At 53.8% G+C, this 15975-nt stretch overlaps 4 protein-coding genes across 4 annotated transcripts; 3 read left to right on the top strand and 1 right to left on the bottom strand.

Annotated features, from left to right (window-relative positions):
- Window positions 1–1730: 1730 nt before the first annotated feature.
- VOLCADRAFT_84128 (uncharacterized protein) lies at window positions 1731–5847 on the top strand (the record flags this gene model as incomplete). The annotated part of the gene is made up of 6 exons (XM_002957486.1): window positions 1731–1814; window positions 1969–2171; window positions 2412–2589; window positions 2949–3056; window positions 3450–3896; window positions 5070–5847. The coding sequence occupies 6 exons, from the start codon at window positions 1731–1733 to the stop codon at window positions 5208–5210; spliced, it is 1161 nt and encodes a 386-aa protein (XP_002957532.1). The 3' UTR covers window positions 5211–5847.
- Window positions 5848–6643: 796 nt separating this feature from the next.
- Window positions 6644–9426, top strand: VOLCADRAFT_98589 (uncharacterized protein; the record flags this gene model as incomplete). The annotated part of the gene is made up of 3 exons (XM_002957485.1): window positions 6644–6926; window positions 7069–7184; window positions 9268–9426. The coding sequence occupies 3 exons, from the start codon at window positions 6644–6646 to the stop codon at window positions 9424–9426; spliced, it is 558 nt and encodes a 185-aa protein (XP_002957531.1).
- Window positions 9427–10010: 584 nt separating this feature from the next.
- Window positions 10011–11487, bottom strand: rps12 (component of cytosolic 80S ribosome and 40S small subunit). The gene is made up of 5 exons (XM_002957442.1): window positions 11462–11487; window positions 11298–11356; window positions 10943–11077; window positions 10562–10713; window positions 10011–10377 (listed from the first exon to the last, which is right to left on the bottom strand). Exons 2-5 carry the CDS (start codon window positions 11306–11308, stop codon window positions 10253–10255), a joined length of 423 nt encoding a protein of 140 aa, XP_002957488.1. The 5' UTR covers window positions 11309–11356; window positions 11462–11487; the 3' UTR covers window positions 10011–10252.
- Window positions 11488–11616: 129 nt separating this feature from the next.
- Window positions 11617–15859, top strand: VOLCADRAFT_77596 (uncharacterized protein). Its single transcript, XM_002957484.1, has 10 exons — window positions 11617–11761; window positions 11916–12055; window positions 12469–12518; window positions 12734–12869; window positions 13314–13424; window positions 13843–13901; window positions 14008–14098; window positions 14419–14602; window positions 14804–14951; window positions 15261–15859. The coding sequence occupies exons 1-10, from the start codon at window positions 11710–11712 to the stop codon at window positions 15358–15360; spliced, it is 1071 nt and encodes a 356-aa protein (XP_002957530.1). The 5' UTR covers window positions 11617–11709; the 3' UTR covers window positions 15361–15859.
- Window positions 15860–15975: the final 116 nt, after the last annotated feature.

Raw genomic sequence — 15975 nt, 5'->3', positions numbered from 1 at the left:
AGGCTCACTGGGAGGCTGCTAAGGATATCCTGAGATATCTGAAGGGGACTGCGAGTTTCGGTTTATGTTTTGCCAGGGACAGCAAGGCAATTGAGGGTTATGCCGATGCGGATTGGGCAGTGGATCGAGACAACCGCCGTTCGACAACTGGATATGCCTTTATCCTTGGCGGTGGAGCCGTCAGCTGGAAGAGTCGGTTGCAACCGACTGTAGCAGCATCGACTGTGGAGGCCGAGTATATGGCGGCGTCCCTAGCTACTCGCGAAGCGCTCTGGCTGAGGAAACTTCTGCCCGAGTTTGGGTGTGAGATCGACGTGATGCGTATCTGGGGTGACAACCAGGGAGCATTAAGTTTGATAAAGAATCCGATTGTTTCGGAACGTGCGAAGCACATCGATGTGATTCATCATTTTGTGCGTGAGAGGGTATCTATGGGGCAGGTGAAGTTTGAGTACTGTCCCACTACCAGCATGGTAGCGGATATCCTCACGAAGCCGTTACCGGAAGGGAAGTTCGTGCAGTTTCGAGAAGGGCTGGGTGTTCGTTGAGTTGGATTCGCCCGAGTGTTCCGTCCGAGGGGGAGTGTTGACTTCCGGCCAGAACACTAACGGCTGTACGACAGATAAGATGGAATGTTTGGTATAAAGGAGATGATGTTCTGACTGAAAGCTTGTTCTGTGATACCTGTAACGGTTAAGGTTGGCTTTACCTACACAGTTCCACTCGCCTATATCTTAACAGCCTCTCCGGCAGGTGATTTCGCAACAGGTATTGGGGATAAGTAGGCATCAAGTAGGCATCATGTAGGCTTCGCTGGTGAGAGTTGCAGTTCCACACCTTGAGGACACAGCGGTTGCTTTTTACATGGTCTGATTTTGAAGCGATGGATCCAAGTAAATCAACGGAACACCTAGTAAACTGAAGACCGAAGCGTACGTCAGTAACAACGTAAAAGTTTCAACGCATCGACCTTATACACTTTTGACTGTAAGAGTTAACTACTGTTTCCGTTCTGCTTTCTTCCAGCTCCTTGATTTGTATTCGCGGTTACCAGTGAGCCATGGCCGACGCGGACTGGGACTACTTGGAACAGCAGCTTGAGGGGCCAGCTTCTGCGCCTGGGCCAGCACAAGTTGGAACAAATGGAACAGAGGATCGTCCAAGAGATAGGCGGGATAGCCGAGAGCGTACTGGCAAGGACCGCGATAAAGACCGGGAAAAGGACCGCGAGAGGCGGCGCAGCAGGAGCCGTAGCCGTGACCGGGACAAACGACGTGACAGGGATGATAGGGATCGACGAGATGACCGGGACCGGAGGGATGACCGCGAGCGCAGGGAACGTGACCGCAGCCGCGAGCGGGACCGACGAGACCGGCGAGATCCCGAACGAGAGCCTAGGCGAGACTTCGACGGCCGTGGCAGGCGAAGTGATCCCACCTTTGAAAGGAGGTATGTTTTGGTTGGTTCAACAAGGCTGCCAAGTGCTAAAGTTTCCAGGAGGGTTTGTTGAACATGGTCAGGAGCCATGTGGCGCGATGGCCAATATCACAGTCATCCATTACCGACATAAAGAGTTATGTGCCTATGTAGGCGCGAACGAGAGCGGACGCCGCCGGAAGTGCGAGCTGCGCGGGAGGCTGAAAAGGTGAGGGGGGACTCTTTCAGGGGCGTGCTACGCAAAGACCTGAAATGTTAATACGCCGATTCACTTCTAACAGGAACTGCGGGAGATGGAGCGCTCAACCCGCACCGCCTTCGCTTACAACCTAAACCTGAAGGCCGATGAGCGCGACATCTACCAACTGTTTTCCAAGGTAATACCTTCAGCTAGGCATTACCTTCAGCTGGGCTGAATACATCAATGCAAGGGCATGTTTTTGATGGGTTGTCGCCGTCTCACGTCGAGCCTTTCTGGCACACCGTATGACCTCACTTCGCTTTACTGCTTGCTGGACATTCCCCCGGTAGGTCGGAAAGGTCGTGGACATTAAACTTATCACAGACAAGACGACAAAGCGGAGCAAGGGCTTTGCCTACATCGAGTTCAGCAAGGTGGAAGAAGTGATTGCTGCTGTGGCGCTCACTGGCACGGTGTTTATGGGACAGGCAATAATGGTCAAGAGTTCGGAGCACGAGAAGAATCTTGCCTGGGTGAGCACCTATCTAGCTAGGTGATGGCGTGAAGCGTGGACATGTAGTCTTGAGCATGGGTTGCGCCTTCTGCACTCTGTGGGGTTTTGGTTGTGGCTCTGAAAAGAGATTACATGCTGGGCTGTCAACGTTTCAATTTACCTAAGGCAAATTGTGGCTACAAGGTGGTTAGGACTTAAGTTTAGGCTTACACTCGCGCTGTTATTGCCACAACAGGAAGCCCAGCAGCAGGCGAAGCAGAGCCAGCTGAAGGCGGCCAGCCTTCTTGGCGCAGCTGGTGTCACTGGACCCAACGACACGCTGCCTGTGGGGCCCTGCAAGCTGTATGTTGCAAACCTTAACGCGGCCATCGCTGAGGCAGACGTGCAGCAGCTTTTTGCACCATTTGGCCAGATTGATAACGTGCAGCTCGTGCGGGACGCGACGGGTCGGTCCCAGGTGAGGCTGATGATCATGTGACGGAAGTGGAAGAGCTTGGTGAAACGGAGTCGCACAGGCATTAGCGCACCAAGAGTCCGGCATAATATGAAAGGCTATGTCTATCAACCCAGAGGGTGCGATTTGCCATCCTGCATGCTCGTACAGAGGATGCCTGACACATGCCCTTAATGTAGTCCTTGCGGGATGTCTGTCTGTATCGGGTTGTGCGAACACGGTGTCTTCCGTAGAGTGGGAGCATAGTGGACCTGGCGTATTTGCAAGGCCGGAACGGATGCTGGCCGTAGCAGCCAAATTTGATCTCGTTGGGATTACTTGAACCTTTCGCAATTTCTTTTGACTTGTGGTCTGCCGCCCAGGGCTACGGTTACGTGACGTATGCAAACGTACTGGACGCGACCAAGGCTGTGGAGCACTGGAACGGCCGAGTGGTTGCAGGGTCGGCGCTCAAGGTGTCCGTGTCCTCAGTATCACCAGCCCCGAATGCGCCTGCAGCTGCACCAGCAGGCGCCCTGCCTGCACCACCGCCAATCATGCCAGGTGGTCTTGGAGGTGCAGCGCTGCAGCTGCCCGGCGCAGCTGGGGCGCCAGGCGGTGTTCCCCTGTCGCTACCGCAGGAGCTGGCGACCCGGCTTGGGCTGGCGGTGCCAGGAGCTGCTGTGCCAGGCATGGGTCTACCTGTTGCACCGCCATCCGCGGCAGGTACTGCGGCTCCTGCGGCACCGGAGCAAGCCTACAACTCCGGCATCGGTAAGTACATCGGCGTTTTGAAACTGTGATTCCGATGGAATTGTAATTTCGATACAGCTCCCTTCAGTTGTTACCTAGCCTTGCTGCTGTACATGGCATGGAAATGGAAGAAGGGATCCTGCATTCGGTTTTTCGGCATCACACGAACAGTGCTATTGCTCCGCTGTCGCGTAGGGGAGCTTGATGAGGAGGAAGCCCGTGGCGGCTTGAAGCTCACGTCGGACCGGCGACAGGCTCTGATGGCTCGATTGGCTTCGTCGGCAGGCCTGCAGCCCGTAGCGCCCGCATTGCCGGTCCCTAGCGTACCAGCTTTGGCGGTGGCGCCAGCGGTTCTTGCTGGGCCCAAGCTGGACCCGAGCTTGGGGCTGATTCAGAGCGTGCTGGGACCGGCGTCCCCCATTCCTACGCCTTGTCTGCTGATCAAGAACATGTTCGACCCGGCGGCCGCGCAGGAGGAGATGGGGCAGGACTGGGCGGAGGAAATTGCACAGGATGTGCAGGACGAGTGCTCCAAGTACGGTGCCGTTGTGCACATTCACGTAGACAAGTCCAGCAAGGTGCGGCGTGACTTGTTGCCGGAAAACCGGCTGAAAAGAGTGGTGGTTTTGCATGGGAAAAATAAAGCTCCAGCACAAAAGCCGCCATAGCTTCCATGGCAGGAAACCGGACCCTTAACCTCCACGTTCAGACAAATGAAGAAAGCTGAATCTGTCACATGCGCAATCACACGCAGTGCTGTGCCGCTGCCGGAATGCTTGCTGCTGCCGAGCATCAGCGCCCGAACTCGGGCGCGCCCCTGTGCTACGGGGTGGCTCGCCCGGGTCAGGTAATGATAGCTTGGCGTGGCCCACCAGGTAAGTGCCAAGCCCTCCGTCAGGTCAGCGATCTGGCCCCAGCTGCTCTCGACCTACTACTCCAGTGTCGCCAGCTGCATCCAGAAATGTCCACACCGGCGTTTTGGTTTCAACGCGTGTGCCGGGCTGTGACGGTGTGTGACGGTTGTGCAGAGCGCGTTCTGTTACATGTCTTGCTCCTATAAGAATCGTGGAAGAAGATTTCGTACGTTAAAAGCCCCCCGCCGGGCTGGCGCTTGTCCGCAGGTCTTTGCCTCCCACGGTGTTCGTGGAATGAGGGTTGTGGCTGGCTCCCAGTCTCGCATGCGTTCTGTGTGCGCGTGGTGTTGTCTTTCCTTTTGCAGGTCTTACACTTCCGTCGATGCAGCAGCGGCAAAACAACGAGCAATCAAAGCTTTCAGGGTCCAAAAAGCATGTTGGGCGGGTTGCAAGCAGCCAAACTTGGAGATCTTGTTACGTGCAGGTTTATCATATACGCCGACACGATGCAGGCGTTCGACACGCTGCAAGAAACACCTTTGGGCAGCATGAACCCGATTCTGCGCAGGTTTCCTTCCAAAGCTCAAGTCTGTGCCACAGGACCATTGCCACGTGGCTTCTGCTTCACATCATACATCCTTTGCCGTAGGCATGGGCGTGCGCGGCACGCATCCTTGGTTTTGGGGCTGTGTTAGACCCGGCGTTACGTGGAAAACTCTGCGGGTTGGCGCACTCGTCGCTTTATGTATTATTATACATGTGTGCATTCGCCGCTGCTTCTATACGTGGCGCGCTGCGGTTACACCGTCCTCTGGAAATATCCAATGCGGGGTGCTAACCGTGATTCCTTTTGCCTGCCCTCGGCGGCACTTGCCCCTATCCCATCCCCGTTTGCAGGGTTGCGTCTACCTCAAGTGCGGCAGTGTCGAGGCGGCGTCAGCAGCTCAAGCAGCCATGAACGGTCGGTGGTTCGCTGGGCGGCAGCTCGCCGTTGAGTTTCAGTTCCTAGCGCCGTACAATGCACATTTCAAATGCTAAATTTCGGAATTTTATGGAAAGCATGCTGCGTGCTGTGGCATGAGTATATGGCACACGTATGGCTCCACCTTTTTTAACATAGTTACTGATTATTACAAGGGTTGGAGTGGGCTCGCCTCTCCTGAACAATGGTTTAGCACAGGATGTGTTTGTCGCGGTGTATTAATGGAGGAGCTCTTGCATTGTGCTTAAACATGTACCAGATGAAAAGAGCGCGTGTGTTTCCCATGTACATAAATTCGTGTGCTTCCTTCCCTATGTTTATAACAGATATTTGAACTGTTGCAAAGATACCGAACGCGGAAGTTACAGTGGAGCTTGTAATTGGGTGGAAGATAGCCGCGGGATCGGTTCATCAATGAACTCTGCGTCTTGGTTTTCGCCTAGGGTGGTGCAGGTGGAGTTGATGCTGTTATCTCGAAAACGAAGCTTAATGGGACTGGCAGTTTAATTGTGCTTGTGCGTATGTTTACGACTTAATGGCACGTTAGCCGAGCAACTCGCTAGTATTGCACATGGGCGGTATAGGGAAGAATACTCCTGATTCAATTTGTTTGCAGTTGGTGTGAGGCCCTACCATTGTATGAGGTTGACCCCTATTCCTCCCTCCATCGCATATTGTAAGAGCAAATGTTTCCGTATCCAAGGCGAATCCTAGCATTATTATGTTTTTATCGAGCCACAACCTATCAGAGCTCGGATCCGAACTAGAATGCTGTAATGGACAACCTATAGCCAACAAGAACCACGGCAGCTGATCGACCTAACAAACAGCTGCGGATCCAAACCCATCCGCAGGGTTTAGGGTTTTAGGTTTAAGATTTAGACATTTTAATAGGTAAGGATAGTTTTGCGGGGTAAGGTCCTGTGTACGATTCCTGGGGAACACCTTCGACATGATCGGGAACGTGAGTTTCATGAGGTGTCAGGTCACAGTAAATGGACCGAGATTTTCCTCCCAGTAGTTTTACTCATGCTATCTGGACCTGCTATTAGTAACCCTAGTTCTCAATGCGTCGCCAGAGCACTAAGGGTTTTACGTGTAAATGCACAGTTCCAACATCGCCCCAAATGTATTCCGTCCCTGGTAGGTTTTGGAGGGTGGTACGGCGACGACCTCGACGACCGAGTAAACCGAGCAACTGCTGGTCTCTATGGTGTCCGCTTACGTCTGTAGCGTTATCCAAAAACATGTACCACTATATATTTGAAGTTTGACCAGAATTTTCGCCAAACGCATCGTTTCAAACGCTCCAGGGCTCGGCATGCAGAGGCTTGCACCTGCTATCTCAGTTTTCAAGCCATACTCTTGCTTCCACGCCCAAAACTTCACGCTGCGAGAAGCAAGCGCCGCCTGCAATAATGGTGAGGCATGAGCGAGGTACCTTACCACCAAACGATTGGGCTGTGAACGCCGTCCTCCGTAAACCGCAATGCAACAACCTTCGGGTATCAAGTTGAGACAGTTATACCGCATTCACTCCCAGCAGGTGACCCTTGATCCTAGCGTGAAGCAGCAGGTCGACCGTCTGCGGTTAATTCGAGACTGCGCTGAAGACGTTCTGGATGCGGTTATCGGCTGCAGCATCGATCCCCCCTTGGAGGATGTAGCCACGGCTGTGAACTTGGCTTTCCCAGTCATCCAAATGCTTGCCTGCGAGGGCATTCATCACGCAAGGACTGTCGACAACGGCATGCCGCCGGCAGCAATGGCAGGTGGGGCGCCGAACCCCGCATTGGTGGAGGCGGGTCAAGCTGGGCCGCCAGTACAAGCAGTGCGGGGGGCGGAGCAGGCTGAGACGCGGTGGTTGACGGGGTTTGGGGCCCCAGTTCCCGAGGTAAAACTTGTGTTGCGGAGCTTGTCGCAACCTGGTGGTGGCGAGCCGCAATGCTCTGGGGCGGCGAGTGCGGAATGGGAATCCGCCCCTGGAGCTCAGACAACGAGCTCGGTGCAATCAATTAGGGGTAGCGCCGGTCAGCGGGTTTCACCGGAAGGGGAGGCAGAGGCCTCCAAGGGGGCAATATCGCCTGGAGGGCATGTGGTGTCAACCTCGAAGCCCCAAGAGCTCAAGGTTGCCCTTCGCCGCCGCTACGTACCTTTAGGTGAGTGCGCACGGGATTTCCTCCCAGCCGTTCATTGATGTACCTTCAGCTGTCATTGTTAAGAAGGCTATATCTTATGGATACATACATACATACATACACACACAGGCCCTCCACGCCACCATGTCATCCACCGCACTAAACCTCTAGCAGTACCGTAAGAGTATCAAGGACAAACCCACGCCAATGCCAGTTTCCAAAAAAACGCAGTGAGAAGACAGGCGAAAGTTACTGTGCTATTGTCCGAGGCTGATGCCAAGTAACGAAGCACCAATTTCGCGCGCCTCACTTACTTTCTCATTAGGGTGTGGCTTTGTGTGCCTCTACTTCTGCAATTTTTTATGCCCGCTTTGTGACTACTGCAGGTGGTCTAGGCATCGGGACCGTTGCTACTGCCGTCGTCGTCGCCATCATCGTTCTCGGAGTAATGCTCGTTGCGACTGACATGCATTTCATCGCCTCATCGTTATCATTGCCCCAACGACAAGCGGATTTTGAAACACCGCCCGCGGCCCCATTCGTGGGCTGGCCGGCTGTCTCGTCATCATCTTCGGTCCCAGTATCACGCCAAACACCGCAGCAGCCGCAGCAATTGCTAAATAGTGGGAACACCAGTCATGCATCACTGGCGGCGGCAAGTATGAAATCAGCGCCGCTGCAGCCTTTAGCAAAATCGAGACACTTGGCGCCTGAAAGCTGCATTTGGGCTGCCTGGAGAGATCTATGCAGAGCAGTACGCGTGTTTGCACATCAGTCGTTGCTGCTCTCGGGTGTGACTCTTAAGAACGGGGCCGGTAAGTCGGTTAATATGCTGGCTGATGACCGCAGTTGTTGCATGTCCGTCTGTTTGTATCTCCTGGCGCGCACCTGCTGACCTGCCTAACCATTGTAAAGTTGGGGTGGAGAACTATATCCTTCAAGTGTATGACTACGACAAGGATCGGTTATCCATATATGCAGGCAGAAATAGGAAAATATCAGAAGGGCGCTGAAACACGGATTACGGATCTGCTGAAACACGCTGAAACGGGATTATGCACGTAAGGCGGCGTAGTGGCCTTATGGAAACTCGTACCCGTAATGCGGCCTTGCCATGTGTCATCCATCATTGCGCGGGGTCACGGTTAGTAACAAGCTTGCTGCCGGCGACCACTAACGGCCATACGTACACTAGTATTCCCCGTGCAATTGCCGCCTCCGGAGCCCTCACAAAATGCTGTCCCATGCCGGCCGCCGTTCCCCCTGGGTATGCATCGCTTTATGTTTACATATGTCGGTGCCCGGACTTCATCCGACTTGACAATCATGCACCGACACAAAAGTCGAGCGCGTAATGGGTGAAGCGCTGGAGATGATGCTTTCCCGTTTCCACGGCGCATGGCTTGGCGCTGTCTTGGTGTACCACCTGATATGGTGGTTGGGAGGTCGCTGGCGGTCAGTATCGCAGCAGCCGCGGCGGCGAAGTGCGCCCAGGTGGCCCAGGTACATCCGCCACATGACGGTACGTAGAACTTTGCTTATGGGCAGGGAGTGGACTAAAATGCTCATTGGTTTGCCTATGTCGAAACGATAGGGGTTATGCGCTGGCGGTCGGGCCTCTATTGCTATGCGTAGCTGTATCTTTTGAGTCTCCACTTTCAAGGCCAGCAGGCGCCTCAGTCGCGCATTCATACCCTTGTGATTCTGTTTAGCCATACGATTATGGTTACATCAGTCTCATGAATTAATTGAATTGCAGCGGATTCGAAAGGATGACCATGACAGCACCCCACGCTATATAGGCTCAAGCTGAGGGACGTTGAAGCTGAAGGACGCTAAAACTAAACCGCAGATGACCGCGCATCACATATTACACACCAGCACCATTATGTGCATGTTAATAAGGGGTAATTATGGGATGAAGTGAGCCTGGCACCGAGGTTAGCTATGTGTTGCATGTGTTGCACCTCCGCAGATGCCGGAGCTGTCTGCGTGGCTGAATGAGCACGGCCGCCCAGACCGAGTGGCATCTATTATGGCCATGTCGGTTAGGCAGGAGGAGAGGAAGAGACTCCTGCTGGCCGAGGTCAAGTCGGTTTGCGTTCCAAAGCATGGCATGAGTGAGATCTGGTGAAATCACGCAATAGCTTGATGGAGCAACGCCGCCTGCACGTGTACCGCAGGGGGCTTCCCCCTACATAATTACCGCATCTGCTGGCCTGCTGCACATATATGACGACTCAACTTTTGGAGCGCATGGCGGCAGGAACATTGACCGCACACGGGCAACTGGATATGATTTCATGGTAGGAAGCTTTTTGGTGACGCATATGGGGACAGCGTACTCTCATACCGAAGTATGAGCGCACGTACGGCAACACATGGTGTTCTACGCGGGAACATCGCTTTCGCATCACTTTCTCTTGATGTATGGTGCGAGATTACATATGCTGAGGACTAATTAACGGTGTGATATTATAGAAATGCTGCACGATAAGTGGTACACATAAGTGTATAAGTTGGATCTCATTCTGGAAATGGATGACATCTGTGTGCATGTACGTAGTGCAGTGCATTAGTAACCCAAACCTTCAGTTCCAACTGTTGGAAACACGCCTTTTGGCTACAATTCGTCCGGAGGTTTGGGCCGGTTGTGACTAGTATCTTCCTGGATCTGAACTATGGCGTTCGCCTGCCAAAGTCATCGACTTAAGGTTTCCAAGGTTACCTTAAGTCGGCTTGTCAGAAACCGTGGAAGGGAACCAAACACACAAGGCAAGTGTCGCCAATTCCATAGCCCGACCTTACAAGCAACCCACATGCTACGGCCGGAAATTCGTGCGGCAGACGAGAGTCACTTGTGATTATGCGGTCGACCGGCAGCTGTCACAATGACCGAGTAACGCCATTGCATGGACTTGCCGCGCTCAGGAGCCGGGTTCTCCCATGCTAGGGATCGCTTAGCGGCTCTTGAGGTACTCCTGCAGCATCGACAGGCCGGCGGTCTCCTCACCGTAGTCGGTGATGACGGCGCACGAGCAGCCAACCACCTTACGGGCTTCACCCTGGGGGTCGATCTTGCACAGCTGCACAACAGAGGTAACCGAGGAAGCAGTTGTCAGTCTCCGACTAAGGCCAAAATCCTGCCATTGAGGCGCGCCCTTGTGCCTTGGCACATGCAGATACGTTTAGATGCCATCGCAACCATCAAAGGACCGCCTACAATCAACCGCCCACCTGACCTTTCCAAGGAGCAAACCCATAACTTACCCCGCACCACTGGCCCAGCTGCTTGTTCTCCGGCACGGAGATCAGGTTCACGTTGTGCTCAGCGCACAGGGCCTCGATGAGCTTCTTGTAGTCAGGCTGGTTGCAGTCCTCGGCCAGGATGCACAGCTGCGCCTGGCCCTTCTCAATGGCCCTGCACGCCATGATAGGATGATGGATTCGTATCATTTCATCTCTCCGGTCCAGTATGTGTAGGGAATAGTACCCACAAAGGGGTGGTAGTCTTACACAGGTGGGTTAGGCTGCATGCATGCCGAGGATATCCAGCTGGATCACCAGCTGGTGACATAGGTGCGGGTAATAATATGGGCAACCGCAAACACAGCAGATCACCGGCAAGCATTATTCAAACTGCTTCGTACCTGCATGCCTCATGCAGACCACGGCTCAGGCCATCGTGCGCCAGGGCCTTCTTCAGGACCATCTGCACGGCCGTGTTTATGTCCATGGGCTCGCCGGGGGCGGCGGCCTCCTCCACAACCGCGGGGGCAGCCTCTCTGCAAGCAACATAGGAGGTAACAATACAACATTATGATGAGCAAAAGGAAGCGACAAAGTCGTGGGCTTTGTTGCTGTAGACAGACTAAAGCTCCGAGGCGTCCGGACATTAGTATTCAGTGCGAGCATGCATACATGTTATACATTACTGCCATGACTTTTATCCAAGTCCATGCAACTTTCCATGGCAAGAGACCATCCTGCCACCTGTAAACTTACCCGTCAGACATTTTGGTCCTCGGCTGAAAACGCCTCCCAAGTCTTCTGTCCTAGAGGTTCTGCGAGACAACCAAATGCCCAGTAAGTGCCGGACTGCAGCGCCGCCGGCAGGCGCCGTCGCTAACGGAGAGCAGATAAACAATTGCAAACATATCCTTGCTCACCAGAAAAAATGGTAGAGATAGCCCCGTGGAGCAAGAGAAAGGACCTTTCCTAACGGGTTCCATTTTGAGGTCGCTCGTCGCTGGCCGTCGTACGGCTGTCCGGTCAAGCCAATTGTAAGAGCAACTGCAGCGATGGCCTGTGTTCTTAGACATTGCGACGCGTTCAATTATCACGCGTCGTAACTACAAGAATTTTCTTTAGGAGACCTTTCCTGTGTAGTTGTGTTGAGTTGAACATTGTCGATAGGATGTCTCTTGAGGGCAAGAACATTTTCGTGACTGGTGGCCTTGGCTTCATCGGTGGGTCACAGCTGTCATGATAGGTTGGGTAGACCTTTCGACGAGTGATCTTTAACGTAGATCGCACTTAGCAACTGACTCGTTAACAGTAGCTTTTCACCACTGCTCTCTAAACACTACCTGTCATGGTAAAACTTGGGATACATGTCCGCAGGCAGCCACACAGTCCTGGTATTGCTGGACCATGGAGCTAAGGTGCATCTTATCGACAACCTTTCGAACAGTTTCCCGCGTGTGTTTGAGCACATGAAAAAGCTGGCTGGTGACAAAGCTGATAAGATGACTTACACCAAGGTATGCAGACCTGGACCAAAACTGGTGGGGGTTCCAGCGCAGCGGGGAGTACCGGGGAAAGAGGCCGAGTTGATTGGGAACCCTTACCCTCGAGTTTTGGTTGCATAGCACAATTTGTTACTCTTTCAGCTTATTGGAACTTGCTCTTGCAAATTGCCGGATGCTTTGCTACTGTCAATGCACGGAAGTGCCAGGGTTTCTCATGAGCCGCGATGGTGTACCTTCTGTTACGCATGGCGTAGCCTGGCCAATGGATTAGAAGACTGTTACAGGAGCACGTACCATCAGTTGCATGTATGTCGTTCCTACTCTGCTGCGTCATGTCACACTCCCGTCCTCGGCTTCACCTTGGGTCTTGGTTCCAGCAGTGAATCTTGCTTATTTCCCTTACCCCATGATCCCTCGTCCTGCAGTGCGACATAAACGATGAAGAAGGCCTGACTAAGATCTTTGAGAAGGAGACGTGAGTGGCCTGCTGTCCATGCCTAGATGCGCGCCTATTGGACGTAAGCCTGCGAGGTTACGAATTCAATCTTACGTCCACCCACGCAGCAAGGTTACCTGCTAAGAATCTTATAAATTGCTACCCCCGCAGCAACTGCGCTCCCCTAGTGGCCCGACCCCTGACTGGCGTGATGCCGACGCCCCCTCCCTTCCGTTTTCGACTCCCGAGCACAGCTTTGATTGCGTTATTCACTTTGCCGGCTTCAAGGCCGTGGGCGAGTCCGTGGAGAAGCCGCTGGAGTACTACCACAACAACTTCGTGGGCACCGTCATCCTGCTGGAGGTTATGCGGAAGTTTAAACTGAAGAACGTGAGTTGGAAGGAAAGCGACATGGTTAGGACATTGGATGCTAACTCCGCACCGAGAACCTAACGCAAATTAAGGTTGCTCTCCAGCCATCGTTTTTCGTTGGGCTAAAGCGCGTCTGTGCTTGTTACAGTTGGCCACGCGTGATAGCAATAGCAAGATGAAGGTAAAATGGGTAACTTCGTGCATCATCGTGCATCGTAGCTTTTGACTGTAAGCACCCTGATTGACGCATCATTGTGGGTAGGTTGCGAGTAGGCACTAAGATTCTCAGAAAGGCCATAGGACTGCACTGAAGTTTTCCAATTCCATCCACCTACCCTCCGTACACTGCGAAGTAAAGGGTGCTGGCTACAGCTCTCATCAGGCTCCGCTTGGGGGTTATCCACCCAAGTAGTAGTGGCGCCTGATGGTTTCCACCTGCTACCACCTGCTACCACCCTGCAGATGGTCTTTAGCAGCAGCTGTACCGTGTACGGCCTGCCGGAGAAGGTCCCCATCACGGAGGAGGCCCCCCTGAAGGCTATTTCTCCGTACGGCCGTACGAAGCTGTTCCAGGTGCGCACGTTTGACGACCGGCTTCAGGATTATGGAGCTCATGACTGGGGTTGCCACGGCCGGGAGCGTGCGTGGAGGAGTTGTGTCCCGTCAGCACTGTGATCCCTGCGTCGTGACTTCACGCAAACGTCAGATGTGAAGTACAATTGTGTCGTCAGCCGCACCTTCATAGTGAAGGTTGTGGGAAACCTGACAAATGTGTTGAAGGAAGAAGCCCATATTGCACGCCACTGTATTGTTAGTCTTTACTTTATACAGCCTTAATGCGTGTCGAGTACCGATCCTGCGGGATTCAGCATTGCGCGCTGGCTACCCTGTCGGGCAGGCGGAAGCATACTCGCCTTCATTCTCCTGTCTAGACAGCTGCAAATAGTCGGATTATTGAGGCGTTGGATGCTCTTCCGGTTCACCCGCACAGGAGGACATGTTCCGCGACATTGCCGTCGGCGACAAGGAGTGGCGCATCCTGCTGCTGAGGTAAGAGCGGGTGCGACTGGGCAGTCACATGCCATTGCCTGTACACTCGCGCGCACTGCGGTCGTTATCATGAAATCCTTCTTTTCCCGGCCTGCGCCCTCAACAGGTACTTCAACCCCATTGGGGCCCACCCGTCGGGTGACCTGGGCGAGCACCCCGTGGGCATCCCCAACAACCTCATGCCGTACATCCAGCAGGTGGGGTTAGGAAGCGCCTGCACCGTACTAGATCTGGGGGCGAAGGCGGTTCAGGGGTTGTGCTCCGTATACACATCAGGCGTTGGTTTTGGGGTTTGGCGATATGAGTGTCAGAAACGCTTGTCCCCGTTCAGGCCACTGCCTTTATCCGCCAGCTTCCCAATCAGCACCCGAAGAGGTGGCTTGCCCAGCTTAATTAAGGTGCATGACAGATTGCGTTTGCTGGCGCGTGCATGGCAAATGCGGGTTAGTTTTAAGCAAGAACGCTTGATCAGGACATTTATGCCCATACTTCGTCTGCTACACCATGGGCTGGACAGGTGGCCCTGGGTCAGCGCGAGTTCCTGCGCGTGTTCGGCTCTGACTACCCCACCCCCGACGGCACCGCCATTCGCGACTATATCCACGTAATGGACTTGGCGGAGGGCCACGTCAGCGCTGTGGTCAAGGTGCTGGCCACTCCAGACCTGGGCTGCACACCCATTAACCTGGGAACGGGCAAGGGTGAGCACGACAGCCGTGGCACGACCACAGGACCAAGGCGGGAAGAATTGGGTCGGTTTAGTGAGTCGTGGAAGATAGAAGGCAGCTCTGGGTGGCACCATGTCCTCATGTAGGGGTTTCAGGGCCGGGGTTGATGTACACGTATTCTCGCCCTGGTAAATTTTTTTGTGAGTATTCGTAACGTGTTCCGTGGGTTCCCAGGATCCTCGGTGTTGGAGATGGTGCGCGCTTTCGAAGCCGCCAGCGACAAGAAGGTCGAGTACAAACTGATGGATCGCCGGCCAGGCGACTCGGTGGCGGTGTGGGCGGCCACGGAGACGGCGGAGAAGGAGCTGGGCTGGAAGTCCAAGTAAGTGTGGCATACGGAGCCTGTGATGTGTAGGGGAGGCTGAAGTGTAGGATAGGCAACTGGAGGCTTCCGCTTGGGCCTGGTGTTGAAGTCCCTGGACGCAGATGAGGAGCTGGCTGCAGGAAGTGTTTTGGAAAGGAGAAGGGTGGGTCCTTGGCTGACCTGGAAGCTCCAGGCTAATCATCGACTTAGGGGGAAGGGCTGGTTGGGTGCCAGAAGTGAAAATGCATGCACGCAGGACAGTTTCTCGGTTTCAAAACTGGACGGCCTCCATTGATTGACCTGTTGGCCATTTGCCCGCACGCCAGGTACGATGTCGACGACATGTGCAAGCACCAATGGGCTTGGGCGTCCAAGTACCCGCAGGGCTACGAGACGCCGGAGTAAATTGCTGCTGAGGATTTTTTAACACGCACAGGGACGGTTGAATCTAAGGGCTCCTGGCGACGTCCGGGGAGCACAGCGCATGATTGGCCTTTCACGCTCTCCTTGAGTGCAGGGTGCCTGGACTGGTAGGGGCTAAGCCTCCTTTCCATTTGCGCCCGTTTAAAACGAGCACGCAGAGTGTATGTGCTCTACATCTTTGATTGTGCCTGGACGTGCAGGACTGTTTAAATATGTAATGTATGCACGTGCGCGGTGATCGTGCGCGTAGTGGAACTGACTATTTGTCCGCTAACCATCACGGTGTTTGATGGGCTCGTTTTCTGTTCGATATTTCCGGCCCTTGCGTCCGCGGCTGTGCGGGACATGCTTCATGCTTGACACCATATATGTTTGGCCTTAACGAGCGGCTGTCGTTTATGCGGATGTTTTTGGATTGGATGTTCTGTGTCTACATACGGTCTTTGACATCTGTAGGTCCAGGATTGGGTCCACAGTAAAATAATTTGTAACCTGCTTTACGTACTCTCCACTGCACTGACTGCACGTCTGAACATCGAGGCAATTAACATACATCTGCGTGCTGAAGGGGATAATCCTTCGAGTGGTCAACGAATTTTAGATTGGAATACTGGTGCTA

This window comes from Volvox carteri, assembly GCF_000143455.1.
Source record: "Volvox carteri f. nagariensis unplaced genomic scaffold VOLCAscaffold_74, whole genome shotgun sequence".
Lineage (NCBI taxonomy): Eukaryota > Viridiplantae > Chlorophyta > Chlorophyceae > Chlamydomonadales > Volvocaceae > Volvox > Volvox carteri.
The sequence above is the reverse complement of the archived record's forward strand: the minus strand, read 5'-3'. Positions and strand labels throughout refer to the sequence as shown.

Coding starts and splice junctions, on each gene's coding strand:
- rps12 (XM_002957442.1), bottom strand. Junction 10,714..10,942: donor GGTCTGCATGAGGCATGCAG/GTACGAAGCAGT, acceptor CATGGCGTGCAG/GGCCATTGAGAAGGGCCAGG. Junction 10,378..10,561: donor GCTGGGCCAGTGGTGCGGGG/TAAGTTATGGGT, acceptor CTGTTGTGCAGC/TGTGCAAGATCGACCCCCAG.
- VOLCADRAFT_77596 (XM_002957484.1), top strand. CDS start 11,710: ATGTCTCTTGAGGGCAAGAACATTTTCGTGACTGGTGGCCTTGGCTTC. Junction 12,519..12,733: donor AAGATCTTTGAGAAGGAGAC/GTGAGTGGCCTG, acceptor TCCCGAGCACAG/CTTTGATTGCGTTATTCACT. Junction 14,952..15,260: donor GAGCTGGGCTGGAAGTCCAA/GTAAGTGTGGCA, acceptor CCGCACGCCAGG/TACGATGTCGACGACATGTG.